The 20727-nt window shown below is 39.4% G+C and overlaps 1 protein-coding gene across 2 annotated transcripts in view; it reads left to right on the forward strand.

Moving 5' to 3' along the window:
- Nucleotides 1-19764, forward strand: part of Cpne3 (copine 3) — a 43787-nt gene extending 24023 nt beyond the window's left edge. For both annotated transcript variants that reach the window (XM_031366536.1, XM_031366534.1), the window contains 9 exons: nucleotides 4022-4120; nucleotides 5542-5628; nucleotides 7919-7978; nucleotides 8702-8835; nucleotides 11259-11313; nucleotides 11390-11441; nucleotides 13009-13142; nucleotides 14042-14278; nucleotides 15846-19764. In XM_031366536.1, coding sequence (XP_031222396.1) covers nucleotides 4022-4120; nucleotides 5542-5628; nucleotides 7919-7978; nucleotides 8702-8835; nucleotides 11259-11313; nucleotides 11390-11441; nucleotides 13009-13142; nucleotides 14042-14278; nucleotides 15846-15956 — 969 coding nt within the window. In that variant the 3' untranslated portion in view covers nucleotides 15957-19764. The remainder of the gene's footprint in view (nucleotides 1-4021; nucleotides 4121-5541; nucleotides 5629-7918; nucleotides 7979-8701; nucleotides 8836-11258; nucleotides 11314-11389; nucleotides 11442-13008; nucleotides 13143-14041; nucleotides 14279-15845) is intronic.
- Nucleotides 19765-20727: the final 963 nt, after the last annotated feature.

Genomic DNA, 20727 nt, shown 5'->3' on the forward strand with positions numbered 1-20727 from the left:
AAAGAAAATAAAACATCTAATTTAAATATGTCTTCATCTTAATACAATTCCTTTGCTAAGCAAATACAGACATGACATTGAGTATGTTCTTTGCCTAGAGTGTATCCTTTGAAAAGCAGATGTCAGTTGCTCTGATAGCTTATGAGTCTTCCTGGTTTTCGGTGTGCAGAAGAAGAGTGGAGACATTGTAGGCACAGGGAAAGTGCATGAGTCTCCACAGTTATTTTAAATGTTTTTATTTGTAAGTGTTTACCAAATAAAACAAAACCCCAACCAGCCAGCCATTGAAAACACACAAACTTTGTGTATGTGTGTTTTGTGTATCACACCAAAACACCCTCACCTTTTTATAGGTGAGTTTTGTCTGAGAACCAAACTCAGGTCCTCCTGACTGTGCTGTCTCCTCAGCCCTAAAATAGGTCTTAATTCAACTCTTACAGAAGGCTTTCTTTCTTGAGTTTGCAACTCAAGAAATTAATGGTTTTTGTTTGTTGATGTTTCTTGTTGTAATGAATATAATAAAAACAGAAAAGATGATAGGAAACATCATAGAGTTTAGAGTCGGACTATAGATTGCATTTTGATTTAGTTCTTTAACCAGGTAAAGAATGTTGAGAAGGTCACCTAACCCTTAATTTCTTCTGTGTAAGTGGGTAAAGGTAGAATATTGAAGTTAAACCATTGTAAAACTATTGTAAACAGAGATGCAAGACACTTAATTTCTGAGCTTTGAAAGAAGTTGTGCCTAGTTTATAGAGAACATTACAAAAAATCAGTGTTAAGTGTGATTTATATGGTATGTCAAAGAACAGTGAAAATATAGGTATGGTATAAGTATATAAATATTCTATGAATTATATAAACATATTATAGAAGTAGCTACAAATTCTTATTTTAAGACAAATCTAGAGAGGGCAGAAGTCTATGCCTTGACTATTTGATTGTTTCTGACAAATTAACAACAAACCCATGTTTCTAAAACATTTTTCACTCACAGTGGCATGCTTGCAGGGCCGATTTGTTCTAGTAAGTAAACTGGTTTTCTGATGACTGTCTTCCATCATTAAATCTCTCAGTTTGTTTTGGTTATCCACACTTGGTTTTCCACACCATCGCTCAGTTTAGTTCTCTAGTTCTGTATTTCTTTGCAATGTCAGTCACACATCTGCAGTTCACGTCTGATGTAGAAACTGAATAAAGGCGTGGTAAAGAACTACAGAGCAGAGAATAAAGTCAGAGTCTTCTGTGGTTCTGTCACTGTGTTGTCACTCTAGCATGTGCTGTTTTTAAAGGATGAGGAGAAGAAGAGAAATATCATGCATGCTGCCACCTTGCTTAAAGTAGGAATGCATTGTGTGGTGTGTACCGTCCTTTACATGTATACATGTACTCTCATGTATATATGCATACATTTAAATTTCACAAGTTCTTGAGGTACTGTTGCATAAGCAGTGAATAGTACTGGCATTAAATTCTTGAAAAGAAGGAAAATGGTATGAATCCTCCTACCTCAGCTTTGTTCCAAATATATTCTGCCGTTAAAGATGTTGTGTCTGCCTTTGAAAGAACTAGAGGGAGCTTTTCCATTTATTTCCTGTAGTGAGTAATCAGAACTCAGACTGTAAAGATGTATTTTCTATTTCTTAACTCTTTAATTGATCTAAACTCTTTTTCTCAACATTTTAGTCCCTAACAAAGGTCTAACTTAATCTTGGTCATACTAAAGTTTTATTTGGCTTACATATAAATTGGTGTTCTTTCCATGGAATCTAAAATGTAAAGCTTCATTTGCCATAATTTAAGGATGTATGCTAAAAGTGATCTCATTTAAACATTAGATGGGTTGTTTTCTGCCTTCTTGAAACTTTGCTTCCTTCCTTTAAGAAAAAAGTCAATTCCTTATTTTTTTTCCCTTTGACACATTAGTCAGATTAAGGCCATTGGTTTAGGATTGGGTATTGAGTATGTTGGGCAGTAGTCAAAATGTCAGACTTGGTCATGGATAAAAATATTTATAAAGCCCTTCTTTAAACAAGGCACATTGCTGTTCTTGAATGTTCCTGTTTTGATTGATTGATTGATTGATTGATTGATTGATTTTAACTGTTCCTGAAGGATAAGAAAAATACAAGTAATGGATGAAAGACTTCTAGTATATGGGCTAGTTTTATATCAACTTGACACAAACTAGAGTCATTTTGGAAGCGGGAATCTCACTTAAGAAAATGCCACTGTTAGATTAGCCTGTGGATGCATTTTCTCAATTGATGAATAAATAATATGGTATGGCTCAGCTCCTTGTGGAGCATGCCATCCCTGGGCAGGGGGTTCTGGATTCTATAAGAAAGCAAGCCAGGAGGAGCAAACTCATGAGGGTCACTCCTTTATGGCTTCTGAATCAGCTCCTGCCTTCAAGTTCCTGTCTTATTCCATTCCTCCCCTGACTTCCTTTGATTATGAACAATGATGTGGAGGCGAAAGTGAAACCTTTTCCTCCCAACAGACATTGATTTTTTTGGCCCTTGTGTTTAATAACAGCAATAGGAATCTTAACTAAGTCATCCATTTAGGAAAAGCAATCAGTGTATAGAACTGAAAAGAAAACAGACATTCTGCCAAATGAACATGTAAGATTCCTGAATATTGTACCTTGGTGGTCACTCTATCTTCATGAAGGCTGGAAGCCTGGTGGAGTGTTCACAGAAACAAATGCAAATTTCTTCTTGTTAGAATGAGAAGCCCTGCTTTATCCAGCACTTGGGAGCAGAGACAGACAGACCTGTGCATCTGAGGCCATGCTGGTAGAGTGCGTTCCCCGAAAGCCATGGCTATACAGAGAAACCCTGTCTCAAAAATCAACAAACAAACAAACAAACAAAAAGCAAAACAACCCCCACCTCCACCACCAATAACACACAAAAAAAAAGAAAGAGAGAGAGAAAGAAAGAAAGAAAGAAAGAAAGAGAGAGAGAGAAAGAGAGAAAGGAAGGAAGGAAGGAGAAAACACTGAGAAGAAGCTTCTGGCTTGAAGCAGGCTGCAGAAATATCTTTGGGATTTCATTGTCCCAGTTGCTCATCACATGAGATGTAGTGTCTGTTGGCCTTGTTCTTAATTCCCTCAAGTTTCATTTCTGCAAAATGGGAATAATAGTATTTCTTTACCATTCTGTGTGCCTCTTGGGTCTATTTAAAGAATGTATATGAACTATGTACTTGTAAAATATCCATGTAAATGAAATGATGTATTGAAATTATATAGTATGATGAAAACCGTGTCTTAGAAGTTCACCTCCCTGTCATCGATTTTTCAGCTTGCCTTGAATACATCAGATTAATAATAGTTCACAGCACCTTATTTTTCCATTAGGACAAGCATTCTGGTAAATATTTACTTTTTCTTTCATCTAACATATACACAAAACAAAAATAAACAAAATAAAACCCAGAACACCCTACTAAGAGCAACCTAGCATAGAAACTTAATGGAAACTGGTTTTGCTCTAGAGTTTTCCTTCGTGTTGTAAGATTTCCAATTTTCAGAGCAAGTCTGATTGTCACGTCTAACTCGTAATTACAAGCCCAGCCTCCTTGGGTTGCATCTGATGACACATGCTTCCTATAACTCTAAATTATCTAGGACTTGGTTATGTCATTATTAGCTGCTAGGATACTGGCTTCCAGCTCTTAACAGTGATAACTAAGTAAAGCAAAGGAAAGACTAGAAATAATTGCATGTAGCCTTCTATCAGCATCTATAGAGAGCACAGTAGAGGAGCTGTGAACTGCTTCCTGTGTGAAATAGAGTCCATATTTGTGGTTTTCATCTTCCATGATGTAGAGCCTGCTCTCAGGATACCTCTGATTTGAACATGCTTCCATATCACTTCTCTAGTTAGTTAGCTGTTCTTCCAATTAGATACTGATATTAAAATTTTTTCTTATTTTAATTAAAAAGGCATGTTTAGTGCAGCCAATATTGTTTAGTAAAATAATATTGACTTTTCCATATATTTAATTCCAGGTAGAGTGTTATGATTATGACAATGATGGATCACATGATCTCATTGGAACATTTCAAACCACCATGACAAAACTCAAAGAAGCCTCCAGAAACTCACCTGTAAGTTATATCTTTATAGCTATAAAATATATCTAATATGATTGTTTATATGTTTTTCTCTTGCATAGCAATTAGTTTATCATGTTTTTCATGTTTATTGCTTAAAGCCTTGTAACCTATACATTTTGTGTGAAATTTCATGCATGGGATATGTGTGTTACTGAGTGGATACCATGTAATAGTAAACCAGCACCAGGTGAGGATTTCAAACTACAGGGAAGAAAGCAGAGACCATCTCTAGGAGTAGAAGTAGCTTTTCCTCTCACATCTTGGAAGAGAAAAACTCATAGTCCAGTACTGGATGGAGCAGTGCTTTGCCCACATAGGGAAAACAGAATATGGTCAGCTTCAGTAGTAAATGAGTCCCTGTGGTTGGCTAAGCAGGACAGGTGCCCTGTGACCTACATCTGTACCCTTCTTGTGTTTCCATAGAAGGACTTCACCCCTCCCTGCAAGTCTAAAATGCTGAAATTTAGGGGTAAGCCCAAGAGTCATTGATTCAGTGTAAGTAGAACCATGGAGTATTCTGAAACCTGGGAAGGCATTCTGTTGTGGGGTATCCACCAGAGAAGACTGATTACACATGGGTTTAAGCCAATAGAAAGTCTTTATTAGGTAGCTAGAAATTACAATGGGAGTTCAGGATCCCAATGTAGCTCTGAGCATTTCTCAGAGTGAACTTTTAAACCCCCAAATACATGTGCTGGGTTGACATACTTCAGTTAACAAGAAATGTTAGCCACAAATGAAACTACATAAGCCAAAAAGCAAGGTTAGTAAATTTAGAGAATTTCTCAGAACTATGAACTTTGATGGATTAGGTCTTTGTTTTCATTATGGTTGATGGTGTTGTCTGCACAATGAGTTTTATGGCCTAAACGGTACTTCCATCATGGACTCAGTTGTGTTAAGGTCTAGGGCCTACTACATTTCCACATAAACAACAAAAGCCAATATGCTGTGTGGAATATATTTTTTGGTAAATATTTTAGGCTCAAGATTCATGTACATGAAACTGCCATTCTTGTCAAGTTTATATTCATATTAGAAGTTTAACTTTTTGTGGTCCTAGGGTTGGACTTAATATATTTATGTTTTATTCTGTTCATTTTTTGTAGTATGTTTTTCTTTTTTTATGTTGCTAACAAGATTAACATTTAGTTTTTTTCCTTTTGTTTTTTGTTTTGTTTTGGTTTGGTTTGGTTTTGGTTTTTTCGAGACAGGGTTTCTCTGTGTAGCCCTGGCTGTCCTGAAATTCACTCTGTAGACCAGGCTGGCCTTGAACTCAGAAATCCGCCTGCCTCTGCTTCCCAAGTGCTGGGATTAAAGGAGTATAACACCACTGCCCGGCTTCCTTTTTCTTTTAAAATTTGATTTTAAAGGAAAAGGTTGTTCATTTAAATCATCTTCTCCTCCAACAGGTTGAATATGAATGCATAAATGAAAAAAAGAGACAGAAGAAAAAAAGCTACAAGAATTCAGGTGTTATCAGTGTGAAGCATTGTGAGGTCAGTTGGCCTTAGCCACTTGTAATAAGTTTAATTTTATGAGTTCTTGTATCTGTAGTTTTTATATCAAATAAGTACTTGCTCTAAGCAGCTGGAAATGACATGAGCATCCATCTTCGGGGGAAGAATAGGGCATGAAATAGTAAATAAATCTTTCAAATAACTCTGCTTCACAGGTTTGACAACTCTTTAAAAATATTTTTAAATTTATGAATGAATGTTTTGCCTGTGTGTACATATGTGTATAGTGTGTGAGGCGTATGCATGTGTCTGCAGTGTCTGCAGTGTCTGTCGAGGCCAGAAGAGGGTGTTAGGTGTCCTGGGTTGTGAACATCATGTGGGCTAGGAGCCAACCCACGTCCTCTGTAAAAGTAGCATGAGCCCACTGACAACTTCCTAGCAAAGGATAAAAATTAATAAAGTTTTCTGTTGTCTTAGGAAATGGAGATTGGAAATGATCTGACCAAGTACATCAATCCTGGCTATAATTTCTCCACAAGCTGTTACAGATGGTGGGGGAAATCCAGGTTTCTCCCACTGAAAACATGTTTTGTTTTTAATTATTTACATTCCAAATGTTGTCCCCATTTCCTGGTACCCCCTACATGAATTCTTTTCCCCTTCCCCCCTCCCCTTTGCTTCTGAGAGGGTACTCCCCCACCCATTCCCACTTCACCCCACTAGCATCCCCCTTCCCTGGGGCATTAAGTTTCTGCAGGATTAAGCACTTCCTTTCCCACTGTGGTCAGACAAGGCAGTCCTCTGCTACATATGTAGTGCAGAGAGGGGTGGGGTAGGGTCAGGGGAATGGACCAGCCCATGTATGCGCTTTGGTTGGTGGCTTAGTCTCTGGGAGCTCTGAGGGGTCCGGGTTAGTTGATACTGTTGTCCTTTTTATGGAGTTGCAATCCCCTTCAGCTCCTTCAGTCTTTCCCATAACTCTTCTATAGGGGTCCCCGACCTCAGTCCAGTGGTTGACTGTAAGTATCTGCATCTGTCTAGGTCAGCTGCTGGTAGAGCCTCTCAGAGAACAGCCATGCTAGGCTCCTCTCTGCCAGCACAACATGGCATCACTAATAGCGTTGGGGTTTGGTGCCTATGCATGGGATGGATCCCAAGTTGAGCTGGTCTCTGGATAGCTTTTCCTTCAGTCTCTGCTTCACCGTGGTGTGAGAGACTCTGAGGAACCAACTGGATGACCTTAACTGTAATGCCTAACAGTGGGGAGATGTAACCTAAAGAGACCACGTCCAGTAGATAGACAAGGTCCTCATGTGAAGCCTGGGGCCACCCACCTATCTTCAAAATTTTAACACAGAATTGTTCCTGTCTAAAAGAAATGCAGAGACTAAAATGGAACAGAGACTGGAGGAAAGGCCATCCAGAGACTGGCCCAACTTTCAATTCTTTTAAATCTTAATTACTAAATGCTTGTTAAAGTCGTCAGTATATTACACTTACTTTTTTTTAAAATCAATTTTTTTTAATTTATTTATTTTATGTGTATGAGTACACTGTAGCTGTATAGATGACCGTGAGCCATCATGTGTGTGGCTGCTGGAAATTGAACTCAGGACCTCTGCCGGCCCCTCCCGTTCTGGTCCGCTCGCTCTGGCCCCTACACTTATTACATAAAACCTACAGTGACTACATATTCTCTTTTGCCATTGATATTCTAATCCTTTTGTTTTTAGTCACCTGAATTTTTTGATGTTTTTATTTGCATATATTGTTTTACCATAATGAGTTTTATTATATTTTCGTAATGTATATAATGCATTTTGTACATGCTCACCTTCCCCTATTACCTTTTCTTGTCTTCCCACTCCTGTTGGTCCTTCCTTTTTCCAACTAGTCTCCTTTTACGCTCCTCCCTTGGGGTGCATGCGTGCGTGCCTCTGTGTGTGTGTGTGTGTGTGTGTGTATGTGTGTATGTCCAGCAAGTTTGATTAGTTGTGAACAGGAGCACAGGCCGCATACCAGTGGTGATACTTGAAGAAAATGTCTCTCGCTTCCTCAGTAATCAGTAATCTCAGGGACAGGGACCTCACCTTATGAGCCCTTACCCCGATATGTCAACCTTAATAGTGCTGTACTTAAGCTGTAGTAAAATCTTTATGAGTCCTGACAATTAGGGGAGGAGTTGTGTATACTCAAATGTGAGGTTGATTTCTACATATTTATGTCATGTACTATTCAGCTTACAAACTGAAATGCATGTGCCAAGAAGCCTTTTATTTCTCCTATGTAGTTGGAGAGATTGGTTTTAACAGTATGTTTTTGTTTTTAGATTACTGTAGAGTGCACATTTCTTGACTACATCATGGGAGGGTGCCAGCTGAATTTTACGGTAAGTAACACTAGCTTTCTAACACAGGCTGTTAGACAGTGCTCCCCACTCTGTTTTGCAGCATTCCTTTACTGCCAAGCTGCCTTTGTAATGAAATTTACCCAATCTGCTTCATATGACTTCCTCATGGACCATCTAGGTTCATCTTGGAAGTTTGACTTAGTTGGTGAGTTGATGAGTGCTCGTCTCTTTAAAGAAAATAGATATGTATAAACCAGTGGTTATCCTACAGTAAATTAAGGAATAGAAAACACACATGTAAGAACAGCCCTTAATATGAGTCATACATATGATGAATGATGCATGTTTCTTCAATCTGGAAAGAAAACAGGTTATTTTCTTTTCTTTTTTTTTTTTAAAGATTTATTTATTTATTATATGTAAGTACACTGTAGCTGTCTTTAGACACACCAGAAGAGGGCACCAGATCTCATTAGGGATGGTTGTGAGCCACCATGTGGTTGCTGGGATTTGAACTCATAACCTTCGGAAGAGCAGTCAGTGCTCTTACCCACTGAGCCATCTCACCAGCCCCCAGGTTGTTTTCTTAATGAATACAGTCAGTTGTTTGTAGAAATGCTGTGGGCATTTGTTAGGAGATGGCAGTAGCAGGTTCTGGGATGATTTTAGGTCTTGTTTCCTGAAGCTTTCTTGGACCTCAAGCTCAGATAGGTAGCCCTGCCCTCTGTTTGGTAAGAACTGCTGTCTGTCATTTCTTGGTAGGTGGGAGTGGACTTCACTGGCTCCAATGGTGACCCCAGTTCTCCAGACTCTCTGCATTACATCAGCCCTAATGGTGTTAATGAGTATCTGACTGCCATCTGGTCTGTGGGATTGGTAATTCAAGATTATGATGCGTGAGTATGACTTTGGAAATCCTGAAGTGTACATTTTGTAATTCCTTCAGAAGGGCGCTGTCTGTTTCATCAGCTAGTGTTCTAATAGAGGCGCAAGGATGGGAAGGGTAGAACAGCGTTCTTCATCAGATTTCCTCATCTTTTTATTTATCTCTTTGTGTTTCCCTTCTATCCCATCGTTCTTGCTGTAACTAGTTATGATGTGTTGTATATGGCTTCTTCATTTATGGTTGAGAGAATTCAGCAAGACTCTGATCTCCACATACATGTTATAGCAAGCATGTAACCACTATACATGCATAAATGAACGGATGAGTGAAGGAGTGTAATCAGGAAGAGTAAGCATACAGAGACTATTCCAGTAGAAAACCATCTATCAATGCCTGTGGAGAATACCCAATCCCTCAACTACTCAGTACCATCTCAGGTCCATACTCTGTGTTCAAAAACCACAGGCCCAGATGGACATAAGGTTTCTGCAGAAACTTTAAAGTGACATAAGTAAATACTATAGATAGATAGCCTTATTATTTGAGGACAGGTTTAAGCAAATAGTATTGCTTAAGAGAAAAAAAAAATGTGTGACTAGAGAAATGGCTCAGCGGATAAGAGCACTGACTGCTTTTCCAGAGTCCCCGAGTTCAATTCCCAGCAACCACATGGTGGCTCACAACTGTGATGCCATCATCTGGTGTGTCTGAAGACAGCTACAATGTACTCATATAAAGAAAAAATAAAATAAATCTCTTTTTTTAAATTTTATTTTATTTTATTTTACAGTCTAGTTGTTACCCCGTTCCTGGTCTGCCCTTCCACAGTTTCTCATCCTATTCTTCCTCCCTGCTATCTCCAAGAAGATGTCCCATACCCCCTCATGCCAGACCTCCCCACTCCCTGGGGCATCAAGTCTCTCAAAGGCTAGGTGCATCTTCTCCCACTGAGGCCAGACCAGGCAGTTCTCTGCTGTATATGTGTTGTGGGCCTTAGACCAGCTAGTGTATGCTGCCTGGTTGGTGGCTCAGTGTCTGAGAGATCTCAGGGGTCCAGGTTAGTTGAGGCTGCTGGTCTTCCTATGGGGTCGCCCTCCTCCTCCTCAGCTTCCCACAGGGGTCCATTGGTTGGGTGTGAGTATCTGCATCTGTTTCAGTCACCTGCTTGTTGGGCCTCTTGGAGGGTGGCTATGTTAGGCCTCTATCTGTAAGCACACCATAGCATCAGTGATAGTGTCAGGCCCTGGAGCCTGTCCTTGAGATAGGTCCTAATTTAGGCCAGTCACTGAACCGCCTTTACACTAATCAGTCTCCTTTCCGTTTTTGTCCCTGCAGTTTTTTCAGACAAGAACAATTCTGGTCAGAGCTTTTACTCTGGGATGGCAACCCCATCCTTCCACTTGATGCCCTGTCTTTTTACTAGAGGTGGATTCTACAAGTTCCCTCTCCCCACTGTAGGGCATTTCATCTAAGGTCCCTCCCTTTGAGTTCTGTGAGTCTCTTAACCTCCCAGGTCTCTGGTACTTTCTATCTTTAAAAAAAAGAAAAGAAAAACTGTGGGTTTTCTTTTTGTTGCAGGGGTTGGGGTAGGGGTGGAGGTGGTTCATATTTGTTCAGGAAGTAATGCACAAGACTTAAATAGAAAATAGTAGGTTATGAGACATGAATTTTATTTCATTTATTTATTTTGTGTGTATATGTGTATGTATGCATTCCACATGTGTGTAGGAGCTTGTGGACATCAAAAGAGCTATCAGATTCCCAGGAACTTGACTTGTAGATGGTTCTAGCCACCAGATGAGTAGGTGCTGGGAACTAAACCCAGATCCTCTACAAGAACAAGTTCTCTCAATCACTGAGCCATCTCTTACCCCATAAATTGTATTTTTATAAAATGTATTTAAAGGGCTATGGGTAGATGGTTCAGAGTGTAAGACTTCGTGCTGTGAAAGTATGAGGACCTGAGTTCAAATCCCTAGCACTCATCTAAAAATCTGGCTGTGGCTGCATGCTGTAACGACACTGTGAGGGAGAAGAGGCAGGCAGAGAGCCAGAATTGCAGACTTCCAGTTCAGTGAGAGACCCACTCTCAATGCATTAAGGCAGAGAGTGATTGACACTGTATCTTCTTCTGGGTTTCATGGGCTTTTATACAGGGGCACATACTCAGGCACGTATCGTACATGTATACTACTTATACACACACCCAAAAATCTGTGTAGATATTTCCTCTTTTAATGCACAGAAAAACATTTAAAGTGAGTTCTCCATTGTTAGTATCAGCATTTAGTATAGGTGTTGCTAGGTATGTTTTTGTTTATAATTTTTTATGACTTTGAATTCTTTTAAATATAGCTTATACTATTTTTATTGTAAATAAACATAAAGTGCTTTCTTTAGCAAACATTGACGTGTTTCTCTTTCCTTTTTTAGTGATAAAATGTTTCCAGCTTTTGGCTTTGGAGCTCAGGTGCCCCCTCAGTGGCAGGTAAGAGGAGAGCTCCATTGAAAGCTTTATTCTGGACTCCAAACAAGGCCTCATTAACCCTTTCTCCTTTCCACAGGTGTCTCATGAATTTCCAATGAACTTTAACCCCTCGAACCCCTATTGCAATGGTAAGTAAAGCCAAGCCTGAGGAGAGCCGCATTCGTGTCTTTTTCTTGCAGGTTAGAGCTGTAGTTCATTTCTAAATGTCAGTTTGTGACATGGTGAACTTCTGTTGTGAACAGTGCAGAAGTCACCCTGGGTTGGTGCCTACAGTGCTGGAGATAATTACTGGGGGACTCAGCCTGAGGATGGAAAATAACTCTCTACCTTGTAAACCTCAGTAAACCAAACCATTGGTCCTCTTGGGAATGGGTGGGTCACTAAAGATCAGGGTAAAAATGAGGGGATTTTCACATGCAAATTGACTTTAAGTAAACTCTCCATAAATGAGCAGTTCTGCATTCAAGACTCTGGAGAGGGCTTTCAAAGAAGTGACTCCTCTTAGAGGAAACGTGTCAGCCTTCACAGTCTTGCTGCTTGTACAGTATTCCCTCACACTCATTGACGTGTATCACACATATACACCATACAAACTTAAGTGAATAAAAATTAAAAATATGCTGAAGTAAGAAAATTAACTTTTTTAAAAGACATTATGTTAAAGTATCAGTGGTTTCAGGATGCATTGCAGGCAATTCTTTAAGATTTCTAGCGTTTGCCTGCATCCTGAACTGTCACTGAGTATGTAGGATACTTGGTTGTAGAGAGTGCTTCTCACCAGGGAACTAGTCAGCTCACCAGGCCATGCTGCTTTCACAGAAGTGCCTCTACATCTCAGTGCCTTAGAGTGGCACATTTGCTCCTTGTCATTAGACTTATCACAACTCTTTTCCATATTTCTCTTTCTCTCTTTTTATATGAAATAGGCTGCTGCCGTAAACCCCAGCTATAACCTGTCATCTCTCTTACTCAGTCTCCTCAGTGCTGAGACTATAGATCTAACCCTGCACCCAGCTGTCCGCATGTCTTAGCCTTTCCAACCTGCTGGTAATAAGACTGGCAGGCCTAAGGCCAGTACCTCATAAACTGCACAGTTCTATGGCAAAATTCAGGAAACTATGTATGTGTGAATATGTAAAATTAATGCTGCCAACTATACTGTGACCTAATTAATAGGTGATTTATATCATCTAATTACTAGAATTAATCAGCCTTATAACCATATTTTTATAGAACTTTGACCACATGTGCAGATGAGTGTTCCTCTCAACAGTGATTTTTTTTTCTGCTTATTTGTTAGAAGCTGCTGCACCTTTTCCCATCAAAAATATATCAAAATTAAGCATAAGGGAAGGAGTCCTATCTGAGATGGGAATGAGTGCTTTCTGCTTGGAGAAGCTGTGTTTGTAGTTCTTCTTAATGAAGCATAGCCATGAAGAACTCTTGAATATGGAACTTTTCCCTAGTCAAAGTGTTGTTTTGTTTGGGTTTTGATTTTGTTGTTTCTTTGTTTTGTTTTGGGTTTGTAATATGGACTCACTATAGTCAAGGTGATTCAGTGCTTCCAGCTCAGTCTCCCTAGAGCTGGGATAAAAGCTATTACTCACCAGACCTGACATGTATATAATCGTTTCCCAGTACTTTGGGTTAACAAATTATATTTGAGAATTGTTAATACTGCTTTCTTTGACCTAGGAATCCAGGGCATTATAGAGGCATATCGGACCTGTCTTCCTCAGATAAGACTCTATGGACCAACTAATTTTTCTCCAATTATAAATCACGTGGCCAGGTTTGCAGCTGCAGCCACACAGCAGCGGACAGCCTCTGTAAGTGCTCTAGGCTCGGGGACAAGAAGGATATGGGTGGTATTTCTTTCTGGTTGCTATATTGTTTATTTAGTTTGTCAAGAGTAAGAAGTTATGATATATTCAGCATTGGTTTGGGAGCAGTATCTGTTGATATTGATGATCACCAAAACAAAATAGTGCTTGCTTTTACTCATCATTTTTCTGACTTGGAAGTAATTTGCTTAGATTCTACCAAAAATTAAAAAAAAAAAGTCTATTACTTAACTTTTAGAAACATTCTTCACATGAAGGCCTTTGAATGTTTTTACCAGTTGCTGGTATGGTAACACTGTACTACAGAGGTCTGAATTAGCTGACCATTACTAGTCAGATGCTAAGTGTCAGATTTCTCAAGCTGTAATAGATTCTGAAGTAGGGATAGGCATTGTGGGGAGCCCCTCCAGATAATTCATGTAAAGTACACAGCACCCAGGTCAGAGAAAATACTCTCGTGCCTGTGACTTACTGTCCTAGGTGTAACTGGCCCCCAAAGAATGATTACAGTTTTCTGTGATAGTTTACTACTCTGAAAAGTCTCATCGAGGAAGATAATATTCTAAAGCATGCTTCCAGCTTTGACACGTTTAGTGGCTCTGGTTAATGAACGTTTCTTTTTCTGCTTTCTTGAAAGGTTTGTCTTTAATAGTTAGATGTCTTCTCTGTATTTTTTCAACATATTCTGTGGTGTGCTGCACTTCTAATGAACGTTCAGTTTTTAAGAGTTGATCGTTGTCATCAGAGAATTACAGAATATTTTATGCAGATGAAATCCTAACAGGCTTTTAAGGAAGATGAGTGAGACAGATGACTCATTAACCTAGATCATTCCTCTTGTCTGACCTTGACCTGCTCAGCAGATGTGTTTTCTTTTTTGATAGCAATACTTTGTGCTCTTAATCATCACTGATGGCGTGATCACAGACCTTGATGAAACCAGACAGGCAATCGTCAATGCGGCCAAGCTGCCCATGTCTATCATCATTGTGGGAGTTGGGGGAGCTGACTTCAGTGCCATGGAGTTTCTAGATGGTGATGGTGGAAGTCTCCGTGCCCCATCAGGCGAGGTGGCCGTAAGAGATATTGTTCAGTTTGTGCCTTTCAGACAGTTCCAGAATGTGAGTACCTTTTTTTTCTGACTTAAACACAGATTGCTTTTGATTGGGAGTTCTAATTTTATTTGGCATTTTTGTATCTTTTGTGCTTTTGCCATAATTGCATGACAATCTATTAAAATGATATTGTTATGAATATGTAAAGATTTTTTGTTATTTTTGTATTAGTTTCTTTCCTCCTGGTTGCAAAAAATAATCTGGCAAAGGCAACTTGAGGAAGGCAAAGTTTACTTTGGCTAGTAGTCCATTACACTGGGAAAGGCATGGCAGACGGAGATTGCAGTATCTGGTTCAGTGTATCCATGGTACAGAAGTGCCGAGGATGAATGTGAGTACTGTCTTAGGGACTTTTGGGTTTTGTTTTGTTCTGTTTTATTCTTGCTGTGATAAAACACCATGGCTTATGGCGACATAGGGAAAAAAGAGTTTACAGAAATGGAAAGCCATACTGTATATGAATTATAGGGTTGGTTTTTTTTAAATTAAGGATGATTCTTCTGAGTCATTCAGCTTCTTGCCTGCATTCCTCAGTAGTTTTATTTTAATTTTTGAATTCTTGACAAAGTCTCCATGCTCCCAAGGAATTCCTAGTGTAGGTGACCAGGATGACTATTTTAAAAGGAACATAGAAGAATTTAATATATAATGCTGTATGAAACACAGTCTTACATCCACATATAGAAAACCAAAAATAAAAACCTATATGTAAAAGTTTTAGCAGCTTTGTATAATAGGTAAGAGCTGGAAATAACCCAGATGACCTTCAACAGAGAAGTGATTAAGAACATCCATATGATGAAATACTTATGAACAGACTTTGAAAGTAGTTTCTGGTGCTTCTCCAAAGTCTTACATGAACATTGCTTGGGAAAAGAAACATTCAGAATCAATTCTGTTTAAAACTGTGTCACTGCTGTGATCTCAGACTGTGTTCCATACAGAGTTTTGCGTGCTACTTTCAGAATGGTGACTGATAACCAGAACTTCTTCTAAAACTATCTTATATTACTAGAGCTTATATGTCATTAAAATGAGTATTGAGTTTAGTAGTCATGAGAATAATTAATAAACTTTTTGTATGTCTAATATAAAGTCATTAACCACAAACAGAATAATCTTTTAGTTCAGAAAAAGGAAAAAAAATGAAGAAGCATTTAGAAAAAATAGGAGGCTTTGCATGTTAGCACATGCCTAACATGCTCTCATGAGAGTCTCAGCTTTCATCAAACAGAGGCAAGGAAGAGATCAAGGACTGCAGAGGCAGAGGCAGAGGCAGCCAGATCTCTGTAAGTTCAAAGGTACAAGCCTAGACATTGGGAATTGCTGCAATTTAATGACTCTGAGTTATTTCTAGCCTCTTATCAAACAGCCACTAGTCAGTCAAATGTGGTTGTATGTGCAATCCCAGCACTTTGTAGGTAGATATAGGAGGATGGAAAGTTTAGGCTCATACTTGACTACATAGTGAGTTCAAGGCCAGCTTGAGGTACATGAAACACACAACAAGCAAATAAGCAAGCCAGCAAGTGTCTAGTTTGTAATAGTAATTACAAATTTGTTTTTCCTCAAGGCTCCAAAGGAAGCACTTGCTCAGTGTGTCTTGGCAGAGATTCCCCAGCAGGTGGTGGGCTACTTCAACACATACAAACTCCTCCCTCCCAAAAATCCAGCTGGGAAGTAGAAGGAGCCAGGACAGCTAGAGGATTTCAAAAACTATGTGGAACAATGCCCTCTCTCACACAGAATGATGTATCTGCTGTCTGCGCTTTTTACCCCCAGGGTATCTGATGTAAACCCAGCTTTTTGTGTATATTCTCTCTGTGAAAAGCATACATTTATACTTTTTGAAGAGGACAGTCGCAAGTCCATTTCTGCTCAATGAACTCAGTGATTGTTAGTGATTTATAGAAATTACAAGAGTGCTGTTTGGAATTGAATTTAATGTGGGAAAAGTGAGGTTTGTTCGTTCGTTATCTACTTTCTATAATGAAATGCCATTTTTAAGTGTGGCCAGTGGCGTGAATGAGGAATTAATTACAGGATGAAGTGGTATACAAGTTGCTAAACGGTTTATAGTAAATATTTTGCAAGTCCATAGCACGACTGAAATTGCTCCTTAAGTCAGGTACTGCGTTTGTACCTGTGACTCTATTCTGTCCCTTTCTATGCTGCAGTGTTTTTCAGTATACAAACTGTGTTTTCACATGGTTGCTTATGTGAAAACCAATGTGCTTACTCCTTTTTGAAAATGTACAATCGACCAGTGGAGAGCTCATTGTAGACAAGACATTTTTATTTGCCTTTTGAAATCTTTTCACTATGAACTCTAGCACATGTATGGCCTCTGCTTTATGAGTAAACAAGACACTCAGACTTCTGTAGGCATCAAATGATAGGTCATCCGAGAGGCTGCATGACTAGATCAGCATACGTTGACTGAGTGAGTAGGATTGCTTCACCCACTAAAGCTTTGAGGACCAAACATTTAAGATAAAAATTCAAAATTAGTTGTAGGCCAGGCATGGTGGCACATCATCCGAACACTCGGGAGGCAGAGGCAGGAGGGCCAGTACAAGCCAACCCACCTACAGAGTTAATTCCAGGACAGCCTGCTACTCAATGAGAATGTGTTTCAGAATAACAAAGAAAAATAAGTAATTGAGAAATACATTTCTTCTAACTAATGGCATAATTGCAAAAGGTAGTTTGTATTTTTTTTTCTTGCTAAAGTCCTGTGTATTGATTTGTATAGATTTATTTAGATATTTTTGCCTTTGAAAAATAGTATTGTTTTCTTTAAACTTATAATTCTAGTTATTTATTAATCAAAATTCCATTTTTCATTTCAATAATGTGCTATTTCCTAAGTCCAGGATTCTGTTAAGCATAAAACCTGTAAGATTAAAAAAAAAGAAAAGAAAAAGCAACATATACAAACTCTGTTCTAGCTGCTACATTTACATAGAGGGGACTTAGTATTCTTTTTCTGAAGAATTGAATTATTTTAACTTTACCCTGAAAAACATGCTGTTTAGTGAACATACATTTTTGGAATAGATCTGTAACATTTGTCTGAAGATCTAGATGCCAAATACTTGGCCTATCTATGCAGTGGCCAATTATCACTAACAATTTAACAGAATTATGTATTCATCATATATCCTTAAGTGGATGTCCACAGCCCCAGTCAGCATTCCTGTCAGTGTTCCTGAGTCCTGCCACCACTGCCTGTGTCTTTGTTTTCTACAGGCTTCTCAGAAACTGCTTACTGCTGAGGGCTAGCTCAGAGAAGATCCACCTGTGTGGTTTGCCTAGCCCAGTGAGCAGTTGCCTCCTTCCTACATAGTAACCGGCATCTGGATGTGTGCTGTTAACCTGAAACAGTGTACCTCTATAGAGCAGCCTTCTTAAAATTTATTTTCATTTTGAGTTCTTTCACCCAAGAAATTTTTATGTAACCCCAGTTTTATAAGTATAGAATTGTATATTATATTTAAGATAGGTATACAAATCAAACATTGCAAGGAAACCAAAAGAAATTTATTTTAGATTCCTGGAGATATGGCTCCAGGTTAGTAGTCCATATTGCTCTTGCAGAGAACCTGTTGGTTTCCAGCACATACATCATTCAGCTGTACTTGGCTGTAACTCCAGCGTTAGGGGATCTGATGGTCTCTTCTGCCCTCCGCAAGAACCTGCTTGTGTGCGCGCTCTCTGACTATTAGGTATTGCAGTACATAGAACATCTTTAATGTACTTCAGAGTTGGTTGATATTTGATTTATGATTGCCAATACTTAGAAACCTTTTTCACATAAATACATAGTACAACATGCCATCAGTGTTTAGAAGTGTTTCAGAAGTTGGAAATTCTATCCTCATCCTAAGCCAAAACAAATTTAAAGGGTTTTTTTTTTGTATGAAGCTTAAGTTGACAGTTTTTAAAAATCAAACTTTCTAGCGTAATACAATCTAGAGATATATTGATTTGATATTGACTTGATTCAGAATGACAGGAAAATATTGAAGTCTTTGTTTTCTGTAACTAAGCATTTATGATAAAGTTGAGTGTATACAGTAAAATCACTTTAAATCACAATGTATAAAGTAACCTTGAGTCTGAGCTGAGCTATTGAGGTGTGTTCATTGTTGTTGCCTGACATGGCAGCTATGTAGTGCAAAATGCCCCTTCTGTCTCTTGACAGCCAAAGCTGCCGTGAAGTTGAGCAATACAACATGGGCAAGTCCTGCCAGAAACATCTCAGATTCTTTACACATTTAGTTTTGAATTCATTTTTGGCCATTGTTCTTTAGAAAGCTTTACTGTTGTTTTTTTTTTGTTTTTTTTTTTCTAGTTAGTTACATGACTGCCTATGGGACTGTGGCCCACAGTTCAAGAACATAGGCTCTATAGCATTTGAAACCATTATTTAGTCCAGGGCCTCAGTCTCAGTTCTCTGTGCTTGGGAAGATGTCACGGTGCTTTCAGGACTTTCTTTTGCACATGGAGGGAGCCAGCACAGAAGTGCCTTATAGATTCTCTGTATGCTAAGTGGTAGGAGAGGAGCTTTTTGACTCTGCAGCAAGGCTCACTAGGCTTACTCAGCCCCAAAGGGTACTCAGAACTGCAGGCCCTTCTTCATCTGGTAGCCATCTTGTTTCTGCTGTTTGGACTTTAACAGTTTTATATTCTGGTTTACCAGCATTTTTTTCTTTTTAAAATAGTTTTTATTTAAATGACTCATCTTGATCAGGTTTTATAGATTTGTTATTCATAGGAGCTATGATTCTGTCAAATTAAGGTAACCCATATCTTTCTGCAGTTTGAAATAAAAGCATTTCCAACTTCTAGATGATCATTTTATAAAATTCTTAGTTTTACCACTCACTTTCATTCCATACTGTTTTGTAGTGGTTTGTACTCAAACCACTTTCTCATACTTATTTTTCCTTTTGTGCCACTATTTGAACAAATGCCATTCATTCTTAAAGAACATCTAAAATAAAAATCAGCTAACTGACCTTTATTTCTTTATAACTACATATGTACATGGATGTCCTGTGCATAGACACACATAGTTTCTCACATGTATATATTCAGAAGTAGTATTCCTACTGGCCTCGTTATCTCCTTTTCTGTTTAAGATTGATTTGTTTAAGATCATTGAATCTTAAATCATCTGAGGAATTTACAGTTATTCACTTTAGACAGTGCTCTGTCAGCTTTCCCAGAGTAGAACCAGGGCCTCACTGATCGTGTGCTGCTGCGCGTTACATGCCTCGCCCTTTTCCTCTCATATTAGAGAGCCATCACCCAGAATGCTCTCTAGGCTATTTTTCATGAAGGTGATGTAAGTTAGCAGCTGGGTAGAAATTATGAGCAGTTGTCTTGTGGCAGGCAGCACAATATGTGCATAACTAAGTATGTAAGTTTATATTAAATACATTTTCCATGTGAATTCCCTTTAAATAAAGTTACTCTTGATGTAACATGGCTGTGTTTTGTTTTCATTTTTGTGTCGCTACATCTTCCCAAAATAGTAGAAAACGGCTCAGTGGGTAAGACCACTTGCTATATAAGCTGGAGGACCCAAGTTTAGACCCTCTACCCAGGTAAGAAGCCAAGCACTGTAGGGTTATGGGGTCGGGAGTTGATCAAACTTACCCCATGCTGTTACCAGGTTGCCCCTATGTTACCCCTGTGGTGCTGGGCCATGAGGAATGCTGGGAATGTGGGCTGGGGGAGCGCAGTCTGAGGCACAGGATGACTGGAGCTGGCTTGGAGGTTCTGGGGCCTGCAAGGTGGCCGGGCCCATCTGGTTCTCAGGCTCTTGGGCATCTAGGCACCACTGGATGCTGCGGAAGAGCTGAGAATGGAGTGCCTCCCAACCCCTCCTACAGGCTGGATCTAGCCCCAGGGTTGGGAAAGAGGCAGGAGCTCCAGCTGGTCCTGTGGGGATGAGTCCTTGGCTTGATGGTGGCAGGCTTGGGCTTGGCTTTGCAGGAGCTAGGGGTGCAGAGGCCTCCAATGAGAGATTAGACAGCGACAATAGGCAAAGGTCTTCTCCATGGCTCCCCACGGTGGTTATGGAAAAAGGCAGTTCATAGAAGTAAATGAAAGAGTCAGAAAGTAGATGAATAAAACCGTACCCCCCTTCTCAGGATGGGCCTGAGGTTAAATAGGTCATGCAGGGAGAAGTGTCTGGGAAGGAAAGCTTATTGGCTAAGCCCTCCAGGCCTTTAGGTACCTCATTAAAATAGAGATCTGTCTTGAGCCTACGTGTGACCATTGGTCACATCCTCTACATGTGGAAGGGTTTGGGGCGTTGCCCTTAGTGACCGATGGCCACAAATCTATGGAGGGGCTGCAGCTAGTGACGGGGGCCTGGTGCCCGGGAACAGACGAAGCTCCTAGCACCTACGGTCCCTTCAGGGTTTCCGGGTTTCAGGCCT

This window comes from Mastomys coucha, unplaced genomic scaffold, assembly GCF_008632895.1.
Source record: "Mastomys coucha isolate ucsf_1 unplaced genomic scaffold, UCSF_Mcou_1 pScaffold14, whole genome shotgun sequence".
NCBI lineage: Eukaryota > Metazoa > Chordata > Mammalia > Rodentia > Muridae > Mastomys > Mastomys coucha.